Genomic DNA, 15,264 nt, shown 5'->3' with positions numbered 1-15,264 from the left:
AGTTCGTGATATCGCCTTTGGATGCTTTTGTAGCTTTCCCAGATGATCCTCGCGTGGGTAGCTTCGTAGAACTAGGTTTTTTCCCTTGGGTATCCCGGGCTTCTTTACTTGCATCAGCTGGAGCTTTTTTCTCACTTGCTCTTGTGGACCGTTTATTCGTAGATGCAGCTGTTGCTTGTTGCTTCTCAGCAAGATTCTTCTCCTTGGTGGCTTGTCTCTTTGCTTGTTCTTGTTGTTTTTTCTGTTGCTCCTTCATCTTATCAGCCATGATGGCTACAAACACCTATACGCTAATATTAGTATTGTATCCTTGATCGAAGATTAATTATGGCTGAAGTACCGAACTAGTCTGGAGAAGCTTTGTCAAAGCTTTGGCTTTCATACCCAAGCCCTCCATATCATCATCTTCCTCCTCCTCGCTTTTCTTGTTTATATCCACCTCCATGATGTTCTCCTTGTTTTCTTCCTGCTTGAACGTAGCCATGACTGTAACGCACTAATATAACTGGGCGAACTAGTGGCAACTCGGTGTATGACAGCTTCGGAAAAAGAAGATTAAGTGTAGATGGAAGTATATGGTCTATATATGTCCCTTTAATAGGAATAAGAATCAATTAGCAACTAATTGTCCAGAACCTTTTTGTTCGAATGTCTTACCTTGCACCGCGCCGTTTTGTCTGAGGAACAAAGAGCAATGAGAGGTTTGAAAGAAAGGTAAAAGTGAGAAGATTTAAGAGCGACCGTTGAATAGTTACCACTATCAACACTTGGTAACCGTCTATTTATCTAAAGGCTAGAGGTGCTTGTCGCATCCTTGCTGTTCCTGTCTGTAGCCTCTGAGGCCTCCAACGCGTTGAAAAACCAATATAAGAAACGGCGCGCTCGTGTCGTGATTACGTTAGCGCCAAGAAGACAAGTTGAGCCTCATTAATATCACGTGATATGCGGCTCTGGAAAAGGCAAAATAAGTTCAATAAAAGTAAAAAGGGACGACATCCAAACGAACTATCCTTCAGGCTTCCACGCCTTTGCTTGCTATCAGTGACTAACTAGCATCTTAAAAGAGAAACCGAGCTCACAATACTACATATTAGAGGGGAGATTGATGTGTATCATCATCAAAATGCCGAAGTTCTCAATTCCAACCCATATCCGATGATGCCTCCAAAGTGAGCACTACCAATTCAAATCAACAAGATCAATGATCCCCGCCCAAATTACAAATTAATAACCTCCTCCACCCATTTTTTTCCCACATATTTCATTAGTTTCCAAGTCATTTCTTCGTCGCTGATGCTGCTGCTCGAGCCCTTGTCTCCTTTGTGGTAGCAGGCTTGTTCAATCTTAAGCTGCGCCGTCTATTTATCGGAGCAAGTTTAGCTTTTTTCTTAGCTGGTTTGCTTTTACCCGGAAATTCATTCTCTTTGTTTGTTCCATTTGTGTCCGGTAGTGAATGGATAGGTAAATGAGAATTACACTCCTTCTTCTTCACTGATTCGATGGGCGGAATATCGCAACAGACCGCAAATGTGGTGGCAATAGAAATATTGCTAGGAGTTTCAGCCTTGGAAGCAGTGTTTTCCATTGACTCTGGGGATTTCATCTCCGGAAGTTGGGCTTCGCCCATCGTTTGGATGCTTGTGTGTGAAAAGTCTACTGAACTTGGCCGAGACGATTTAGCCTCAGTTGGGAGTGAGGCTGGTGTGCCTACTGGCCCAGTATTGGATGATACCCCATCATCTAGAATAAAACTCGTCGCTCCATGTTGACCGTCCTCAATGGCGCTTTCTTGGAGAGTTCGAATTTTCCTAAGGTTGTTTTCTTGGGTTTGTCCACCCCCGGCAGCCTGAACCTGAGCAACGGGAAATGTTCCCATGACAGGTGAAATTGGTGAGTACGGTGGTCCGTGCTCGGAAGCGTCTGAAGAAGCTGAGGTCACTCTAATTGGTACGTTATCTCCAGGCACGTTGATGAGTAGGCTTCTGAAATTCTTACTGGGTGGCACATTTCTCTGGGGAGCTGGTGAAGAATATCCCGGTGGAGGTGTCTGAGCGATTGTGTCATCACTGAAAGGCATAGGAGTGGCCTGGCGGTTGTTCAGCGGGGTTGAGTTTCGGATCGGCAAATTAACCGGTGGCACTGGGGGCAATCTACCAATCGGGCGAGCGAAAGATTGGCGCTGTATCTCGGTCTCAGCTCTAACCGCATACAGCCTTTCATGGAGCGTCTGGGATGATGTGATTCCAGCCCGAGATATGACTTGTCCCGAATTATACCACCATGGACCACTTAAGACCCTCTGCAGTGGAAGATCGTCGTCCTCATCTACAAAAGAACCAGGTGTGATAACCGTCTCTGAATGTGGGCGTTTTCTTGATTCTGTTGTCTGAGACATCCACAATGAGGAACTCGGTGGGTGGTTGGTTGTGGAGGCTAAAGGTATTGGAGGGCTTGATGGTAGGTTTTGGGATGATTGTGGCGACAAGGAAGATGTGGCATGCACGACATTGCGTATTTGTGCAGCACCCTCAGGCCCAATGTTCAGTTGGACCATTGAGCTTGCTGGATTGGCGTTCATAGGTCGGCTGGGTGTTTTCCTATCCGGCTTTTTAGCAGATTTTCTGCGGCTAAGAATCTGTTGAGCAGCATTCAGGGGAGTCGAATGCATCGGTTCACACAGTTCCTCGCGCACTGGTGCTCTGGATGTACCCACTTCTGGGTTTCCAACGTGGTTGACGAAACAACGATCCTGGCCATTAGCGCTATTAGCACCGACATTGTGCGGCTGAAGTGAAGGTGAGGAAGAGCCTAACTGGATAGAAGGAGTGCTGCTAGACTGTTCAGTCTCCTCTGTACTAAGGATCCATTTAAACTCGTCCTCACCATTCTCTTCATGGGCCTGGTTGATGGTTGCAAGGTCATTTTTCCATTCTCCAGCGTACTTTGTGTCAATTCCCAATCTCCGCAGAAACCTCCGAGCAGCCAGAAGCTCACTAGCTTTGATCATGAAATGATCAACGGTTGCTCTGTTTTTAGCCTCTCGGAAGTACTGCTTTGAAATATTTCGAAAGACCAGCTGGCCAGGAACTCTGGACTTCCTCAGAACACTATTATCTATTCGAAGGAGCGCTCTCAGCTGCTTGACTTGCATTTCATGCAACTGCTGGGCTTCGTCCTCTACCTGCTTCTGGCGACGGGCTGGGCTCTGGATGGCCTCCTCTTGCTGCTGCGGTGTGAGCTCTAACATGTACACCACACGCGGCCAAGTATAGACCTGAGTCAAATTCTGGATTATTTCCATTTGGATAGCGGGATTAAGGTCCTTCCATTCGACGTGTGTGGGCGCGTGAAGATATTTGTAGTCTTCAACATCGACAGAATGATCCGCTTCTTCCCCGCTATCATCGTCTTCGCTCGACTCCATATCACTCCATGGCTCACTCTGAAACCTACAGGACATAGAGGAGGTTAATTAGTTGATACCCTGTGTTAACAATCTCGAGGCTCTCTGCACCTCCGGCGGCGTCACTCACTCGTTTTCATGAGAACCTGAAGAGGCTGTTTCATTGTTTCCAGGCGGCATCTCTTTAGGTCGGGGCTTGTCAAGCGTAGGGAACGCGGCTGGAGGCGAGTTTGGGTTGTAGTCAATAAACGGCGGCGGACCTGCAGTTGGTCTCGCGGTGAGAGGGATGTGTGGTTGGCGAGGCAGGTCGTCGGGCGTCTCAGAAGTCGCCCTTGACGCACCTCGACGACCCGACGCCTTGTTCCCAATCCAGTCCCCACCGCCATATCGTTCAGGGGGCCGGATGTTGTCTCTCTGCCTCAACCGCATATTGCCAGCGGTTGGAATTCCGTCGCAGACTCAACGATGTTTATGTTTCCGAAGCGATATAAACAGTGACTATTTGGTCCTATCAAATCCGAACCCAGGATCGAAGCTCTTTTTCCTGGCTCTTAGGCAGCAAATAGCAGAGTTAATGGGCTAAGCAAGAAGAAATCAGGCATGGAGAAAGATGACAAGCAAGTTGGCTGCTCGCTTGTAAAAGTAAACAGTGAAGAAAGATGTGAAGACAGGTCCAGCGTTTTGACTGTGAATATTCATCGCCGTGGCGATAGAAAACATAGGAGCAATCTATATCCTATTTGGCCATGGGAAGATACATGCAAGGTAGCTCGTGTAGAACAGAATTCTCCAAGGAGAATTATGATGACACTGATTCCCACATATAGAGCTGCAGAAGCTGAGTGTGTGAATGATATTGTATATCCAGCAGAGGTAAAATAACACTGTTGAAGGGCAAAATAAGAATAGTAATAGATACAAGAAGTAATAAAAGAGGCTGTCACTAACTGCAACCCCATACAAAGAAGAAGAAGAAACTAGAATATAAAAGGAGGGTAGACCCGCAAATATTCAGCGGAAGAGAAAGGAAGAGAAGAATTTGAGCCTCTAATGAACGCCGAGCCATGAAATCGTTAAGGGTGGAAATGGCAAGTTCCGCAAACTTGACACATTCTTGGCCACTTGAGGGTCGGGCCTTCCTGCGCTAGTGCAAAATGCTGTTGACGTCTTGAAAACAATAACAATGAGAAAGAGCGAATGGAGGCTAAGGAAGGAGCCAGTAGGAAGTCCTGGATGGAAAGATCGTTCCGCGTGTTGCTACTTCTCTAGATGTTGCTTACATCACGGAAGGGCGGAAGAGATGGCCGGCAGAGATCCATAGTCATGGCCTCTCCGTCTGCGTTATGGGACTCTTCGGCAACCTGGAAAGACCGTTTCCTTGAGAGTGCATTGCCAGGCTTAAGCAACCCACTAGTTCCGTGGTTGTCTAATGTGTTCCTAGCAATAGCCCTCTGCGCATCAAGTATGGGCTCAAAGGCCTTTAGGATATCCATGAAGACAGGGCTAATATTGGTGGACAGTCGTCGAACTTGAACGTGGCTTGACGCTACAGCTGCTCCAGTTTGTAACATCGCCATAAGATATGCGGCGACCACACAGGCTGACCTATCATTTCCTGTATCACAGAACACCAACACTTTTCTCGTTCTGCCATGTCCCTCCGGTTGGTGAGCCGGACATGGGCACACATGGTTGTTGATTCGGCGGATGATAATGGGGAGTTTACTGATAAGTTCCTGTGCACTGTCTATTTCGACAACGTCCGACTCGATCCCTAGGCTAGCCGCTACCCTATCTCCGTTGACCGTCACAGCCTGAATTCGAGTTCGATCCCGAATAGCTAGAAGCAAAGTAATGCCGTTTTTTGCAAGAAACTCTGTATCCCGCATGGCATTATTTGGGCCCAGATATAGATAGGGCAGGACATCCTGTGCAGTCCGGCGGCGGTCATAGGTCCAGTCCAGGAGATGGATAGGCGGTTTAATCTGTACACCCGAGAACATATTCATAAACTCAGGACAGGCGTAAACCCCTGGTGGGAGGTCGTGCTTGACAGGTATAGCTAACGGGCATTTCTCAGCAATTTCCATAGCCGAGTGAACGCAGTCTGATATATTATTCAATCCAGCGTTGCTATATTCCTGGTTAGGAATATAGTACGGAACTGAAGCCATGTCACTGCGGCAAGAAACCAGAGATATCTCTCTTCAGGGCCCTATGAACCGGTATTGGATGTAGAAGCAGAACGTTATATCAGTAAAAAAGCGTGGAAAAGTGAGGAATGGAGATAATTTTATGTATGGAGGAGAAGGTGCTTGCCCCCAGAAAGCAGGGATGAGAGGAGTGACGAAGAAGTTGACGGTAGAATAGCTTGCCAGGCTAGCGGTCGGTGCTCATGGCCAGTACACTGCAGCTCATTATCAGCGTGGTACGGGGCTCCAGTCCACTATCAATGTGCTTCCAGTTGTAGCTGTACCTGTAGCTGTCTGTAGTTGTAGTTGTAGTTGTAGTTGTTGCTGAAGCGATAACTGACGTCCAACGCGTTTTCTTGATTTGTTGGTAGGAAAATAAATGCTGACTAATCATGGGCGTTCCCCTTTTAACCTTGGGGAGCAACGGCACAACAACAACAACAACAACATCACAACAACTATCAACAACGGTTTCTCTCCCTCTTCCTTACAAAGACGTTGCTTCGGATACAAGGTACAACGTTATTTCATAGTTAGACCCACGGCATCCAGCTTGGTCGATGGTCTAACTAGTTTTGTGACCCTTGGTGGCTGGCCGTTGCACAGCATCACCGGTCCGAGTTTAACTTAACCTACAATTAGGCTATGGCTATTACCGTCGACCCATAGCCGCTCGATCAAAAGATGGGGTTTGCCCGAACTTTGTGTGTAAGAAGTGAATATCGTTGAGTGGCTGATACCTTACCGAGAGATTTATCTAGCCGCACAAAGAGCGGAACGCCTTGCCTAATTGCTAGCAAGGGCTCCGACCCATGATTGGCTGGGAGCTGGGGGAAGACAAGCTGCGAACAGAATGCATTGCCTCAAACCCAAAATATAAGAGGAAGTGCTAGCGAACCATTTCTGGGCTGATTGGGCTGTCTCAGCTGCATGGATCGACGGAGACTGGAGGGGACGGAAAACAAAAACTGCGGCCGCTGGATTAATAATTCGCACAGCGTTTTGTCTTTCGCGCGTCGCCATTCGGGCGGTGCTCCAGCAGATGATTCGCTGCATAGGCCTGTCGCTGCGGGGAGCTGAAGTCGAGTTATACGAGGCTGGTGCCTGCATCGGGCTAGCTAAGCCGCCATGGAAGATGAGGCTCTGCAGCTCGTGTCTTGCGGCTACTTGAGAGTGAAACAGAGACCACGCCCAATTCCACAAGGATTCCTGCAGGTCGGTTGGCTCGCCCGATAATGACCTTCAACCACTGGAAACGTATGGAGTGCAGGTACCTTATATAGGAATATGTATATCATCTGAAGGATCTATTTAGGTGTCTATTTCTATCATATTTACAGTCTCGTCAAACACCAGTGTGGAACAGCGCAGGAAAGGGCCGTATTCAATGTATTAATACTCTGTAGGCAATGTGATGGAAGATAGAGGGGCTTGGTTATATAAATTTACGCTTGCCATGCTATGCAACAATAAAAGTCACTCATATTAGAGGAGAAAAAGCCCCTTATTTCAGACCAGGGGTGTTTGGCAGTGAACGCCTTGCAGCAGGACCATGCTCAGAGAGCCGCAAGGGTGAGGGAGTGGGGACAAAGGGAATATGCAAAAGCAGGAGAATTTGAAATGTAACATTAGTGCTGATTTCATGGGGAATTATGGATGCTGAAGTAACCGCCGTAGTTCTCTCATTTCTCGTTGTAATTCGTCTATTTGTGTGCCTTTGTATTCCAGTTCGCGGCGTAGATACGACACCTCATCCCGTAAGGCACGTACCTCGGGAGCCGTCTCATCTTCAGATACATAAGCGGAAGACGTAGCGGAGTTCCGCTTTCGTTTTGACGGATGGTGCATTGGTAATGAAATGGGGGGTAAGACTCGAGGGTCATTAGCTGCTGCCGGAGCAGTGGCGGGTGCCGATATACCGGCAATAATGAGAGTGCTGGTGGAAGTCCGAGAGAGGGGCGGTAAAGTGGTATTATTGAGTGTGAAAGGAATGTCTTCAGACCTGTGAAGACGGCGAATATGTTCCTTCAGGTTCTCCTGCCTGGTGAAACCTTTGCCGGAACTTCGGTTACAGTCAGAATAAGGACACATCAATTTCTTCCCCTGCGTGTGCATCCGGTGCACTTCTCGCTGATGTCGGAGCAGTCCACCGGAGTACGTGAAGCCCGGTAGCTTTGCACAATCTGGATCATTGCATTTATACGGTCTATCATGCTTGTCCATATGTTTACTATGTGGATATATCAGCTTTATGTTCAAAAACAAGAACACAAGAGAGATCGACTTACTTCCATTCACATGGACGGCGAAAGACAGGAGGATTAGTATGACAATCAGGGTGGTCGCAAAAGATATTTCCGTCCTGGTTTCTTGGAGGATCGTGAGCGCGCTTGACGGCCAATCTCGGCCGTGGTGACGTAGCAGTTGCGGAGACAGGTGAAACCCTTTGAGACATCTTAGTTTCTTCGACTGGAGGCGTGGCCGAGGGCGTCCGGATCTTCCATTCACTTCGTGGAAGCAAATAACACTCGACTCGCTCAACCATAATATTGTAATTTATTCCCGAGGAAGGAAATGCTTTCAACGCATATTTGAACAAAGTATTATAGGATGATTTGACGACCGCTGGGGAGATTGATAGATGTGGCCGCAGGAGTAACAGTTGCAGGTACAAAGTTACAAGCGAGCAAGCGAGTATACCCGTTAGTTATATACTTGCAGCTCAGCGCCTCGTTCGTATTGCGGCTCAAAATATACGATCGTCTATGCGGCCAGGCTGAACGTGCAAGAAGATCCCTAAGCTCGGTTTCAGCTAATGAAGCGGGATATTCAGTCAGCGCTTGCAAAGAGAGAGAACGTTTCGTCTCTTCATTTCCTTGATGGAGTGCTAGCAGTGACTCTAAAGATAGATCTGCTGGAGGCCTTTTTATATGAAATATAGCTGCCTGGTGCTGTACCCGTGATCATACCGACCAGGCAGATGCCATCAGGGGAGCGCATCATCCTCTCCTTTGCGGTGATCCGTGACTCATGACTGGCATCTCTAAGCCAGCCTGAGCCCTCCACAGAAGCCCAAGACTGGTGTTTTGTGCGTCGGCTCCCCTCTCCGTGGCTGTGAAGATGGTGATGTTGACGAAGAAAAGAAGCAAAAACTGACCTTTTTGGGACCCAGCGGAGTCACGTGGAAGCTGAAGTTTTCGCGGTCTTTTGCTTCGAGACGTCAGCAAAGGGACGAGGCATTTCGCATCTTCGCGGAGAGTTACTCAGAGACAAAGGAAGCCAGGTGGAAGGAAGGATAAGAAGGAGCCTATGTCGATGCCTTGAGGCTAGCGGGGGAGCCATGATGATATCTACTTCTGGGGTCCTCTCTGTGTTGTGTTGGATGGGTGTCGTGTCAGTCGACAGAGCGGCTTGATTCAAGGCCCGGATCTCTGCCAATGTGCCAGCTATCCTTTCGAATCATATCCAGCTTCAGTTGATGGTGAGCTGTCTCTCTTTGAATGGGCACTTCACTCCCAGAGATGAAGCTACCTCTGAGGGAGAACGGATAGATGCTGTGACAGGCAGTACTTTTTTTTCGGCCAGCCACCGATGATGCAAACACGGGTATATACAAGGCATCAACATATGCACAAACTCTCAATATTATCCCTCTGCTCGACTGCCAGTTCCGACGGGCGAAACACGTTGCCGCGTGATGGCCAATGATCCTTTCGACGGACTCATTCGCGTCCATCGAATGCGTCACAGCCACGTCGGCAATGACACCTTGGCCCGTTTGTCTATCCACTCGCATAGGGGAGTTCATGTAAACTCGCATCCTGAAGACGAGGAAACAGATTGATTCGAGAGATGCACACGCCTCGCATGGATGCCTGGCTGCTAGTCACGGGGCGTTTCGCCTTAAGTATCGATGACTCTTTGTCTGTTGGCGATACCTTTTGAATCACCCGGAATCCGCTAGTCCACCACCGGCCGTCTTCTTTCAACTATTCAGGGCCATCTTTTACCCTAGGTGGACTCCGAGACGGCGTCTGCAGCTGCCGAAGGCTCTTGCGACTGTGTCTGCCCTGCATGACCCTCAGCGCCGGGACATATTTTTTTTTTTTTTTGTTGCCAGAAAGCTTGGTATATATACCCAACCTGTGGGGCGAGTATAGCTCAGGCCTTACTTTTCAGGCCATCATCATGGTGGTCCATGTCTGACATGCTATCCTGTAGCTATTCTCCTTATTATTGACTGTCCAAGCTGGCTGTCTCTCCAACTAACTAACCTAATAACTATGTCAGCCTCTTGGGATCTAGGAAGGTAACTGTCTGCCCCTGTGCACTTCCCTGCTAGATAAACTGGCAATACAGCTTCATGGCTTTTGCCTTTAACTCTTAATAAACCTGTAAACCAACCCCATGTAGCTCTCCATCTCATCTTCTTTCAGCTCATCCATCCCGTCCTCTTGTTTCCTGCACTGCAAAGGCCCGGCATTATATGCTTACTCATCCGGAATATCTTTCTGCCGAGGCTCGCTTTTGTTAGGTCCTGCCCTTTTGGCAAGTTTATTTAGTTGCGCCAGAAGCTGGTTTGATATCAACGAAGCGATGAGCCCAGCCCAAAACCCAACCGCAGCACCAGGACCACCATCGCCGCCACCGCAGACTCTCCAGCTCGCTCCAGTCGCCGTCAGCCGCGCTCTCTTCTCTCTCCGGCACAGCTCGTCTCTAGCTTATAGTTCTGCGCTGCGGCTTCTGCCCCCTTGACCGCCCAAGCTGCCGTGTTCTTCCCCCTTGCGACTTGAGCTCCCACCCCACACTATCTTGCGGCGTGTCCTCACATCGACTATCAGAGACGCAAGGGAAAAAAGCTACAGTGACCTTTAATACAGGGGCCTCCGGCCTTGGAATTTGCCAAAAAAGAAGACGCATAAAAGTGAAGAGGAGCCGCTGCTGTGATAAGGACCGGTAGAGATGAGTCCGATACTGACCAATCGGCAAGCTGAAGAGCTGTAGGTGTAGGCCTGCCATGGCCTATGGGCTACCACGGGAACATTGCGAAGGATAGATAGAAGGCTAACCGCCGTGTGCATAGTCATAAGTCGATAATAGCATATCTAACGGCTAATAATCTCCTGGACACGGCCAACACCTTGAGGGCGGAGTTGAATCTAAACGAGGATGCGTTTGACCCGGCCACAGCGAAGAAGTATGAGACATTACTGGAGAAGAAATGGACCAGTGTAGTCCGGTTACAGAAAAAGGTAGGTCTACCGCCGTTGAAGGTGTTTCTCATTTCTAAGCTTTCTCTCCCTTGCCGCAAACATTTACACTTTCAGGAACGAGATGTCTAACTTTTGGACTCATCTTATAGATTATGGATCTTGAGTCTCGAATGTCAGCAATGCAGGCTGAGCTTGACAATGCGACACCAACATCACTTTCTAAACGCAACAAAGACCCCGCGTCCTGGATACCAACTGCTCCTGCCCGACATGCTCTGGAATCGCACCGAGATACCATCAACAGCGTCGCGTTCCACCCTATATTCTCCTCAGTTGCTTCAGCATCCGATGATTGCACAATTAAGATATGGGACTGGGAGTTGGGTGAACTAGAGAGGACGATCAAGGGTCACACGCGGGCAGTTGTGGACGTGGACTTTGGGGGTCCGAGAGGCGGTATACTACTGGCGTCATGCAGCTCGGATCTAAGCATTAAACTATGGGACCCATCGAACGAATATAAGAACATACGGACCCTAGTAGGCCATGATCACAGTGTCAGTGCCGTGCGGTTTATACCCCTCGGAGCTTCGGGGGCCCCATCATCGGGCAATCTGCTGGCTAGCGCTAGTAGAGACAAGTCTCTGAAGATATGGGACGCCAACACCGGATATTGTTTGCGAACTTTACAAGGCCACACTGCCTGGGTACGAGATGTGTTTCCCTCTCCGGACGGGAGGTTTTTGCTCTCAACCGGAGACGACAGCACTGCAAGATTATGGGATATTTCTGTCTCAAATCCGGAAACTAAAGTAACAATGTTTGGCCATGATCACTTCAACGAGTGTTGCGCTATTGCGCCTTCTACCTCATACCAATATCTATCGCCTCTAACTGGGCCTGAAAAAGCCTCCACCTGCGAGTAACACTGCAGAGTTCATGGCCACTGGCTCCCGAGACAAGAAAATTAGATATGGGATGCTCGAGGGACTTGCCTCTTGACATTGGCCGGTCACGACAACTGGATACGGGCATTGGCTTTCCATCCCGGCGGCAAATACCTCTTCTCAGTATCTGACGATAGGACGCTGCGCTGCTGGGATCTGAGCCAAGAAGGAAAATGCATCAAGGTGATGAGGGATGCCCACGAACGATTCATCACCTGCCTAAGATGGGCTCCGTCAATATTTAAGGATGCACCCGCGGGCAATGGAGCAAGTGATGGAAGAAACGGAGATAACAAGAAAGCAGACTCTCCAGAAGTCCAGATTCGGTGTGTTATTGCGACTGGAGGGGTGGACATGAAACTACGGATCTTCGCCAACTGATATCGCGAAGAGAAAGAAGCAAATGACAGGAAAAGAGAGAGGGAAGAAAATACACGAGATTGAGAGACGCCCACAAAGGGATAAGACCAGGCTATACATACCTCGGCTTTTATTACGTGGAGCTGTGAGAGGCTCTAATCGTTTCTGGAAGCCAGGCGCCGTCACACCATTGCAGACTTGAAAGAATCGCATGGCTTCACGTGGATTGCCCGGGCATGCGTGGCTCCAAAGTGTTATCATTACTTCTTATTCTGTCCAAGGGCCTCCATTTGAAGTCCCCCTTGTGTAGGGGGGTCAAATGCCGAGTCTTGCAATCGGCCCATGGGGCTGCGTCAATCAAACCATATATTTACCTTCTATGTCATACTCTCCGCTGTACCTAGCCGTCATGACGTCTTACGGCAGTCTCTGGCTTTATGTATGTACTTATTGTATGTATGCCTATGCAGAATATGCCACAGCGGGCCGATAAAGACTCTCCTTGATCCCTCTCATTGATCCCTATATCTGCGTTTCTATACCATTTAGCAGCCCGATATACGGCCATTTCTCTACCCATGTATTCAGAGCAAGCTGCCAACCTACCCTCCGCTCCTTTAGATTTAGCTGCAGTAACAATCAATACCAGCCTTCTTCAACTTCCTCTTCCCAACCTTACCCAAAGTTCCACTGACAAGCCATCCCTGCTGCAGCCCAGGTCTTGGATAGCCATCCTTGTTTGATACCCCAATATTATCCGGCACGGCAACAGTCCGAAATCCGGTATTTATTACCGCTTATGAATTCACAGCGCTTTCTCGGCTAGAAGAGAGCCGGCGGTGGGCATATAACCTTGTGTAGCAGGGAAGTTCGTACATGGATTATGTCGCTGTGATAGCCAAATAGCCAACCAATTGTAAATACTTAAGAGACTAGGCCGCCTTCACCACCACTTGACATGCAATCTTCACGTCAACATCCAATATCACGGTGTTTTCTATGTTCACTCATGGCTAGCTTGTCTGGGGTTATATATCACTTGACGACAATTTACCTCCACCTAGTTTGAAATCCGTTCGCCGTTGGTTTCTCCTGCAACGCCATCTGTGTATATACTACATTTCATATAATCCCCTTTGAATGTTCAATGCGGCACTCCTTGAGCTATCCAATACCTTTCTAGAACCAACTTCTTTAACGACTTGCCCGTGCCACAGCCACTCTGGAGGGCACTGGAGGGCACACCTAGGCTTAGGGTTAGAGGTAGTAGAGCTTGTTCTTATGAGCTAGTAAAGTCCAGGCTTCCAAATGCTTAAAAGGCTATAGGTCCTCGTTGCACAGAGGGTGGATATCTTATAGTAAGGAGCCATATGAACTAGGAATGCTATGTTCATACGTTAAAATATCTAGATAGAGCCTGAATGTATTGCTGTCATCGGGCTGTTGTTTGATCATTATCGGTAATATTATGAAGCATAGCCATGCGTATTGGGTACAATAAGGTACTAACTATTATATAGCCTCGCCCATCATTTGTTGTTGATAGCTATGAAAGCAACATCACGATAGAAAAAGAGGCCGTGAAAAGCTAACTAGTTACTTTTTATTTTGATTGCCTTGACTAGTTAAGGCTCGTTAGTTGCCCAACGTTAAAAATAGCTATACAATTTCACCTCTTACATTAACGAGCTACTTGACATGCCCGAAATGAGTCTTATTAAACAGCCGCCGAGGCTTGCCAAATACCCTTTTCTATCTCTTGGAGCTACTGGATTAGTATATAAAATTGACGAGGAGATCGTTCTGAAGATACCCCGAGAAACTAGGAGTGATACATTCTTACGGGAGATTAAGATATTTGACCTCTTCAAGAAATTTAGTCTATGCCCTATGGTTGTCTAGAGCTTTCTGCGTATTCTAGAGAGGCAATTTCCTTACTTTTCTTAGTGGTGGTATGTTGGACCAGCGGTTTCGAGCAAACTAGATCCGCGTTGGCTATAGTTATACTATATAGGTGGGGCTTCCTGAGTAACACTATAGTATTCCGAAGCTACATATTTCCGGTATGGAATAGAGTGGGAATCACGTGAACTTATACACGCCGCCGAAGTTCAATCGGGCACCAACCACGTCAAGATCGGCTGTAATTTTGATTCTCAACCCGTCCGCATTGAAAGGATAATATCACGGAAGCATGACATTAAAGAGCAGCAATACGGAATTTTCCTTGATATTGCAATCTGCATACTGGGCTTGGGACGACAACCACTCGCACATTCAAACGGAAATAAGCGATGCCAAATGCGGTCGGGGAAAAGGCGTTTAATGGCGAGTGGGAAAAAATATCAAACAAGTGTTTTGAGATACAAGAAAACATGACTATGACCTTTGAAGGTCGCTCTTGCAATATTGCTAATAGCGAGGGTATACTCATTCCGGACGGCAAACTCGGTCCTCAAGATGGACGGACCACTAGGGATGTGGAAGCTGGTTTTCGATGCTATGTGATGCGAGCATGGGTGAAATTTGAAAGGAAAGGTTGATATTAGGTCAGAGGTGAGGAATTCATATTCACAACCGTTCTATCTCGAGCCTAGACGAACCTTTACGGATCACCGAGGCCTAAGTTATTAGAAATATTAAACCCTTCATAATACCCTATCCTAATAAGCAAGACTGCATCCTCATTAATCTTCTCCGGCAAATATAGGGACAAGCAGTTAGTGACTAACAGCCCGCCACTTTCCTGCTCCTCTTTCCACAGCTTGCTCGACTCCATCCCACTCCGAAACGGTTCGGGAACTTTATCAATCAAATGGCGCTTCATAAATGAGAACGAGAGATACTGGCCATCGCCGAACAATGTGGGATTTCCTGTCAATATGAGTGTGTCAATATAATTATTTGCATCTCATCATGTGAAGCACTTTGCGTACCAGAAAGCTGTGACTCCAACCGCGGGCGCTTCGGTAAGCGCCGCTCTGGATTATCAATATCGGCATATGTTGTACCGCTGTGTCCATGGTCGTCGTGATCTCTTGTTCGCCTTATGTTCTGTCCCTGATTAGATTGCATAGCAGATATTGAATGTTCTGGGTAGCAGAAGTGTTAGGCTTAACATGATTATATGACAAGAGCAACGCTGCTCT

At 47.9% G+C, this 15,264-nt stretch overlaps 9 protein-coding genes across 10 annotated transcripts in view; 2 read left to right on the top strand and 7 right to left on the bottom strand.

The window, feature by feature from the left end:
* TERG_12073 (uncharacterized protein) overlaps positions 1-268 on the bottom strand; it is a gene marked incomplete at both ends in the record, with an annotated part of 375 nt that extends 107 nt beyond the window's left edge. The window contains one exon of the mRNA XM_047751086.1: positions 3-268. Within this exon, the coding sequence (XP_047606098.1) occupies positions 3-268 (266 nt within the window). The remainder of the gene's footprint in view (positions 1-2) is intronic.
* Positions 269-1,276: 1,008 nt separating this feature from the next.
* TERG_03863 (uncharacterized protein) lies at positions 1,277-4,506 on the bottom strand (the record flags this gene model as incomplete). Its single annotated transcript, XM_003234763.2, has 2 exons — positions 3,534-4,506; positions 1,277-3,449 (listed from the first exon to the last, which is right to left on the bottom strand). The coding sequence occupies exons 1-2, from the start codon at positions 3,830-3,832 to the stop codon at positions 1,277-1,279; spliced, it is 2,472 nt and encodes an 823-aa protein (XP_003234811.1). The 5' UTR covers positions 3,833-4,506.
* Positions 4,507-4,527: 21 nt separating this feature from the next.
* On the bottom strand, positions 4,528-5,613 carry TERG_03862 (uncharacterized protein). Its single transcript, XM_003234762.2, has one exon. The coding sequence runs from the start codon at positions 5,575-5,577 to the stop codon at positions 4,669-4,671; it is 909 nt and encodes a 302-aa protein (XP_003234810.1). The 5' UTR covers positions 5,578-5,613; the 3' UTR covers positions 4,528-4,668.
* Positions 5,614-6,683: 1,070 nt separating this feature from the next.
* On the bottom strand, positions 6,684-8,669 carry TERG_03861 (uncharacterized protein). Of its 2 annotated transcripts, XM_003234761.2 has the most exons (2): positions 7,884-8,669; positions 6,684-7,825 (listed from the first exon to the last, which is right to left on the bottom strand). In XM_003234761.2, exons 1-2 carry the CDS (start codon positions 8,138-8,140, stop codon positions 7,246-7,248), a joined length of 837 nt encoding a protein of 278 aa, XP_003234809.1. In that variant the 5' UTR covers positions 8,141-8,669; the 3' UTR covers positions 6,684-7,245. The 2 variants fall into 2 exon arrangements, with proteins under 2 accessions (XP_003234809.1, XP_047606097.1); XM_047749661.1 differs by having other exon boundaries at positions 6,684-8,669.
* Positions 8,670-8,751: 82 nt separating this feature from the next.
* TERG_12072 (uncharacterized protein) lies at positions 8,752-9,663 on the bottom strand. Its single transcript, XM_047751085.1, has one exon. The coding sequence runs from the start codon at positions 9,413-9,415 to the stop codon at positions 8,990-8,992; it is 426 nt and encodes a 141-aa protein (XP_047606096.1). The 5' UTR covers positions 9,416-9,663; the 3' UTR covers positions 8,752-8,989.
* Positions 9,664-10,350: 687 nt separating this feature from the next.
* On the top strand, positions 10,351-11,858 carry TERG_03860 (nuclear distribution protein PAC1). The gene is made up of 2 exons (XM_047748172.1): positions 10,351-10,847; positions 10,958-11,858. The coding sequence occupies exon 2, from the start codon at positions 10,961-10,963 to the stop codon at positions 11,732-11,734; it is 774 nt and encodes a 257-aa protein (XP_047604148.1). The 5' UTR covers positions 10,351-10,847; positions 10,958-10,960; the 3' UTR covers positions 11,735-11,858.
* Positions 11,859-13,813: 1,955 nt separating this feature from the next.
* Positions 13,814-14,017, top strand: TERG_12071 (uncharacterized protein; the record flags this gene model as incomplete). Its single annotated transcript, XM_047751084.1, has 1 exon — positions 13,814-14,017. One exon carries the CDS (start codon positions 13,814-13,816, stop codon positions 14,015-14,017), a length of 204 nt encoding a protein of 67 aa, XP_047606095.1.
* A 703-nt stretch (positions 14,018-14,720) lies between these two features.
* TERG_12070 (uncharacterized protein) lies at positions 14,721-15,190 on the bottom strand (the record flags this gene model as incomplete). The annotated part of the gene is made up of 2 exons (XM_047751083.1): positions 14,721-14,989; positions 15,052-15,190. 2 exons carry the CDS (start codon positions 15,188-15,190, stop codon positions 14,721-14,723), a joined length of 408 nt encoding a protein of 135 aa, XP_047606094.1.
* Positions 15,191-15,238: 48 nt separating this feature from the next.
* TERG_12069 (uncharacterized protein) overlaps positions 15,239-15,264 on the bottom strand; it is a gene marked incomplete at both ends in the record, with an annotated part of 558 nt that continues 532 nt past the window's right edge. Inside the window, one exon of the mRNA XM_047751082.1 lies at positions 15,239-15,264. Within this exon, the coding sequence (XP_047606093.1) occupies positions 15,239-15,264 (26 nt within the window).

This window comes from Trichophyton rubrum (assembly GCF_000151425.1).
Source record: "Trichophyton rubrum CBS 118892 genomic scaffold supercont2.4, whole genome shotgun sequence".
In the NCBI taxonomy this organism is placed as follows: domain Eukaryota; kingdom Fungi; phylum Ascomycota; class Eurotiomycetes; order Onygenales; family Arthrodermataceae; genus Trichophyton; species Trichophyton rubrum.
Note: the sequence above shows the minus strand (reverse complement) of the source record. Positions and strands in the feature narration are given on the sequence as shown.

Coding starts and splice junctions, on each gene's coding strand:
- TERG_12072 (XM_047751085.1), bottom strand. CDS start 9,415: ATGCGAGTTTACATGAACTCCCCTATGCGAGTGGATAGACAAACGGGC.
- TERG_03862 (XM_003234762.2), bottom strand. CDS start 5,577: ATGGCTTCAGTTCCGTACTATATTCCTAACCAGGAATATAGCAACGCT.
- TERG_03861 (XM_003234761.2), bottom strand. CDS start 8,140: ATGGTTGAGCGAGTCGAGTGTTATTTGCTTCCACGAAGTGAATGGAAG. Junction 7,826..7,883: donor CGCCGTCCATGTGAATGGAA/GTAAGTCGATCT, acceptor ATATCCACATAG/TAAACATATGGACAAGCATG.
- TERG_03860 (XM_047748172.1), top strand. CDS start 10,961: ATGGATCTTGAGTCTCGAATGTCAGCAATGCAGGCTGAGCTTGACAAT.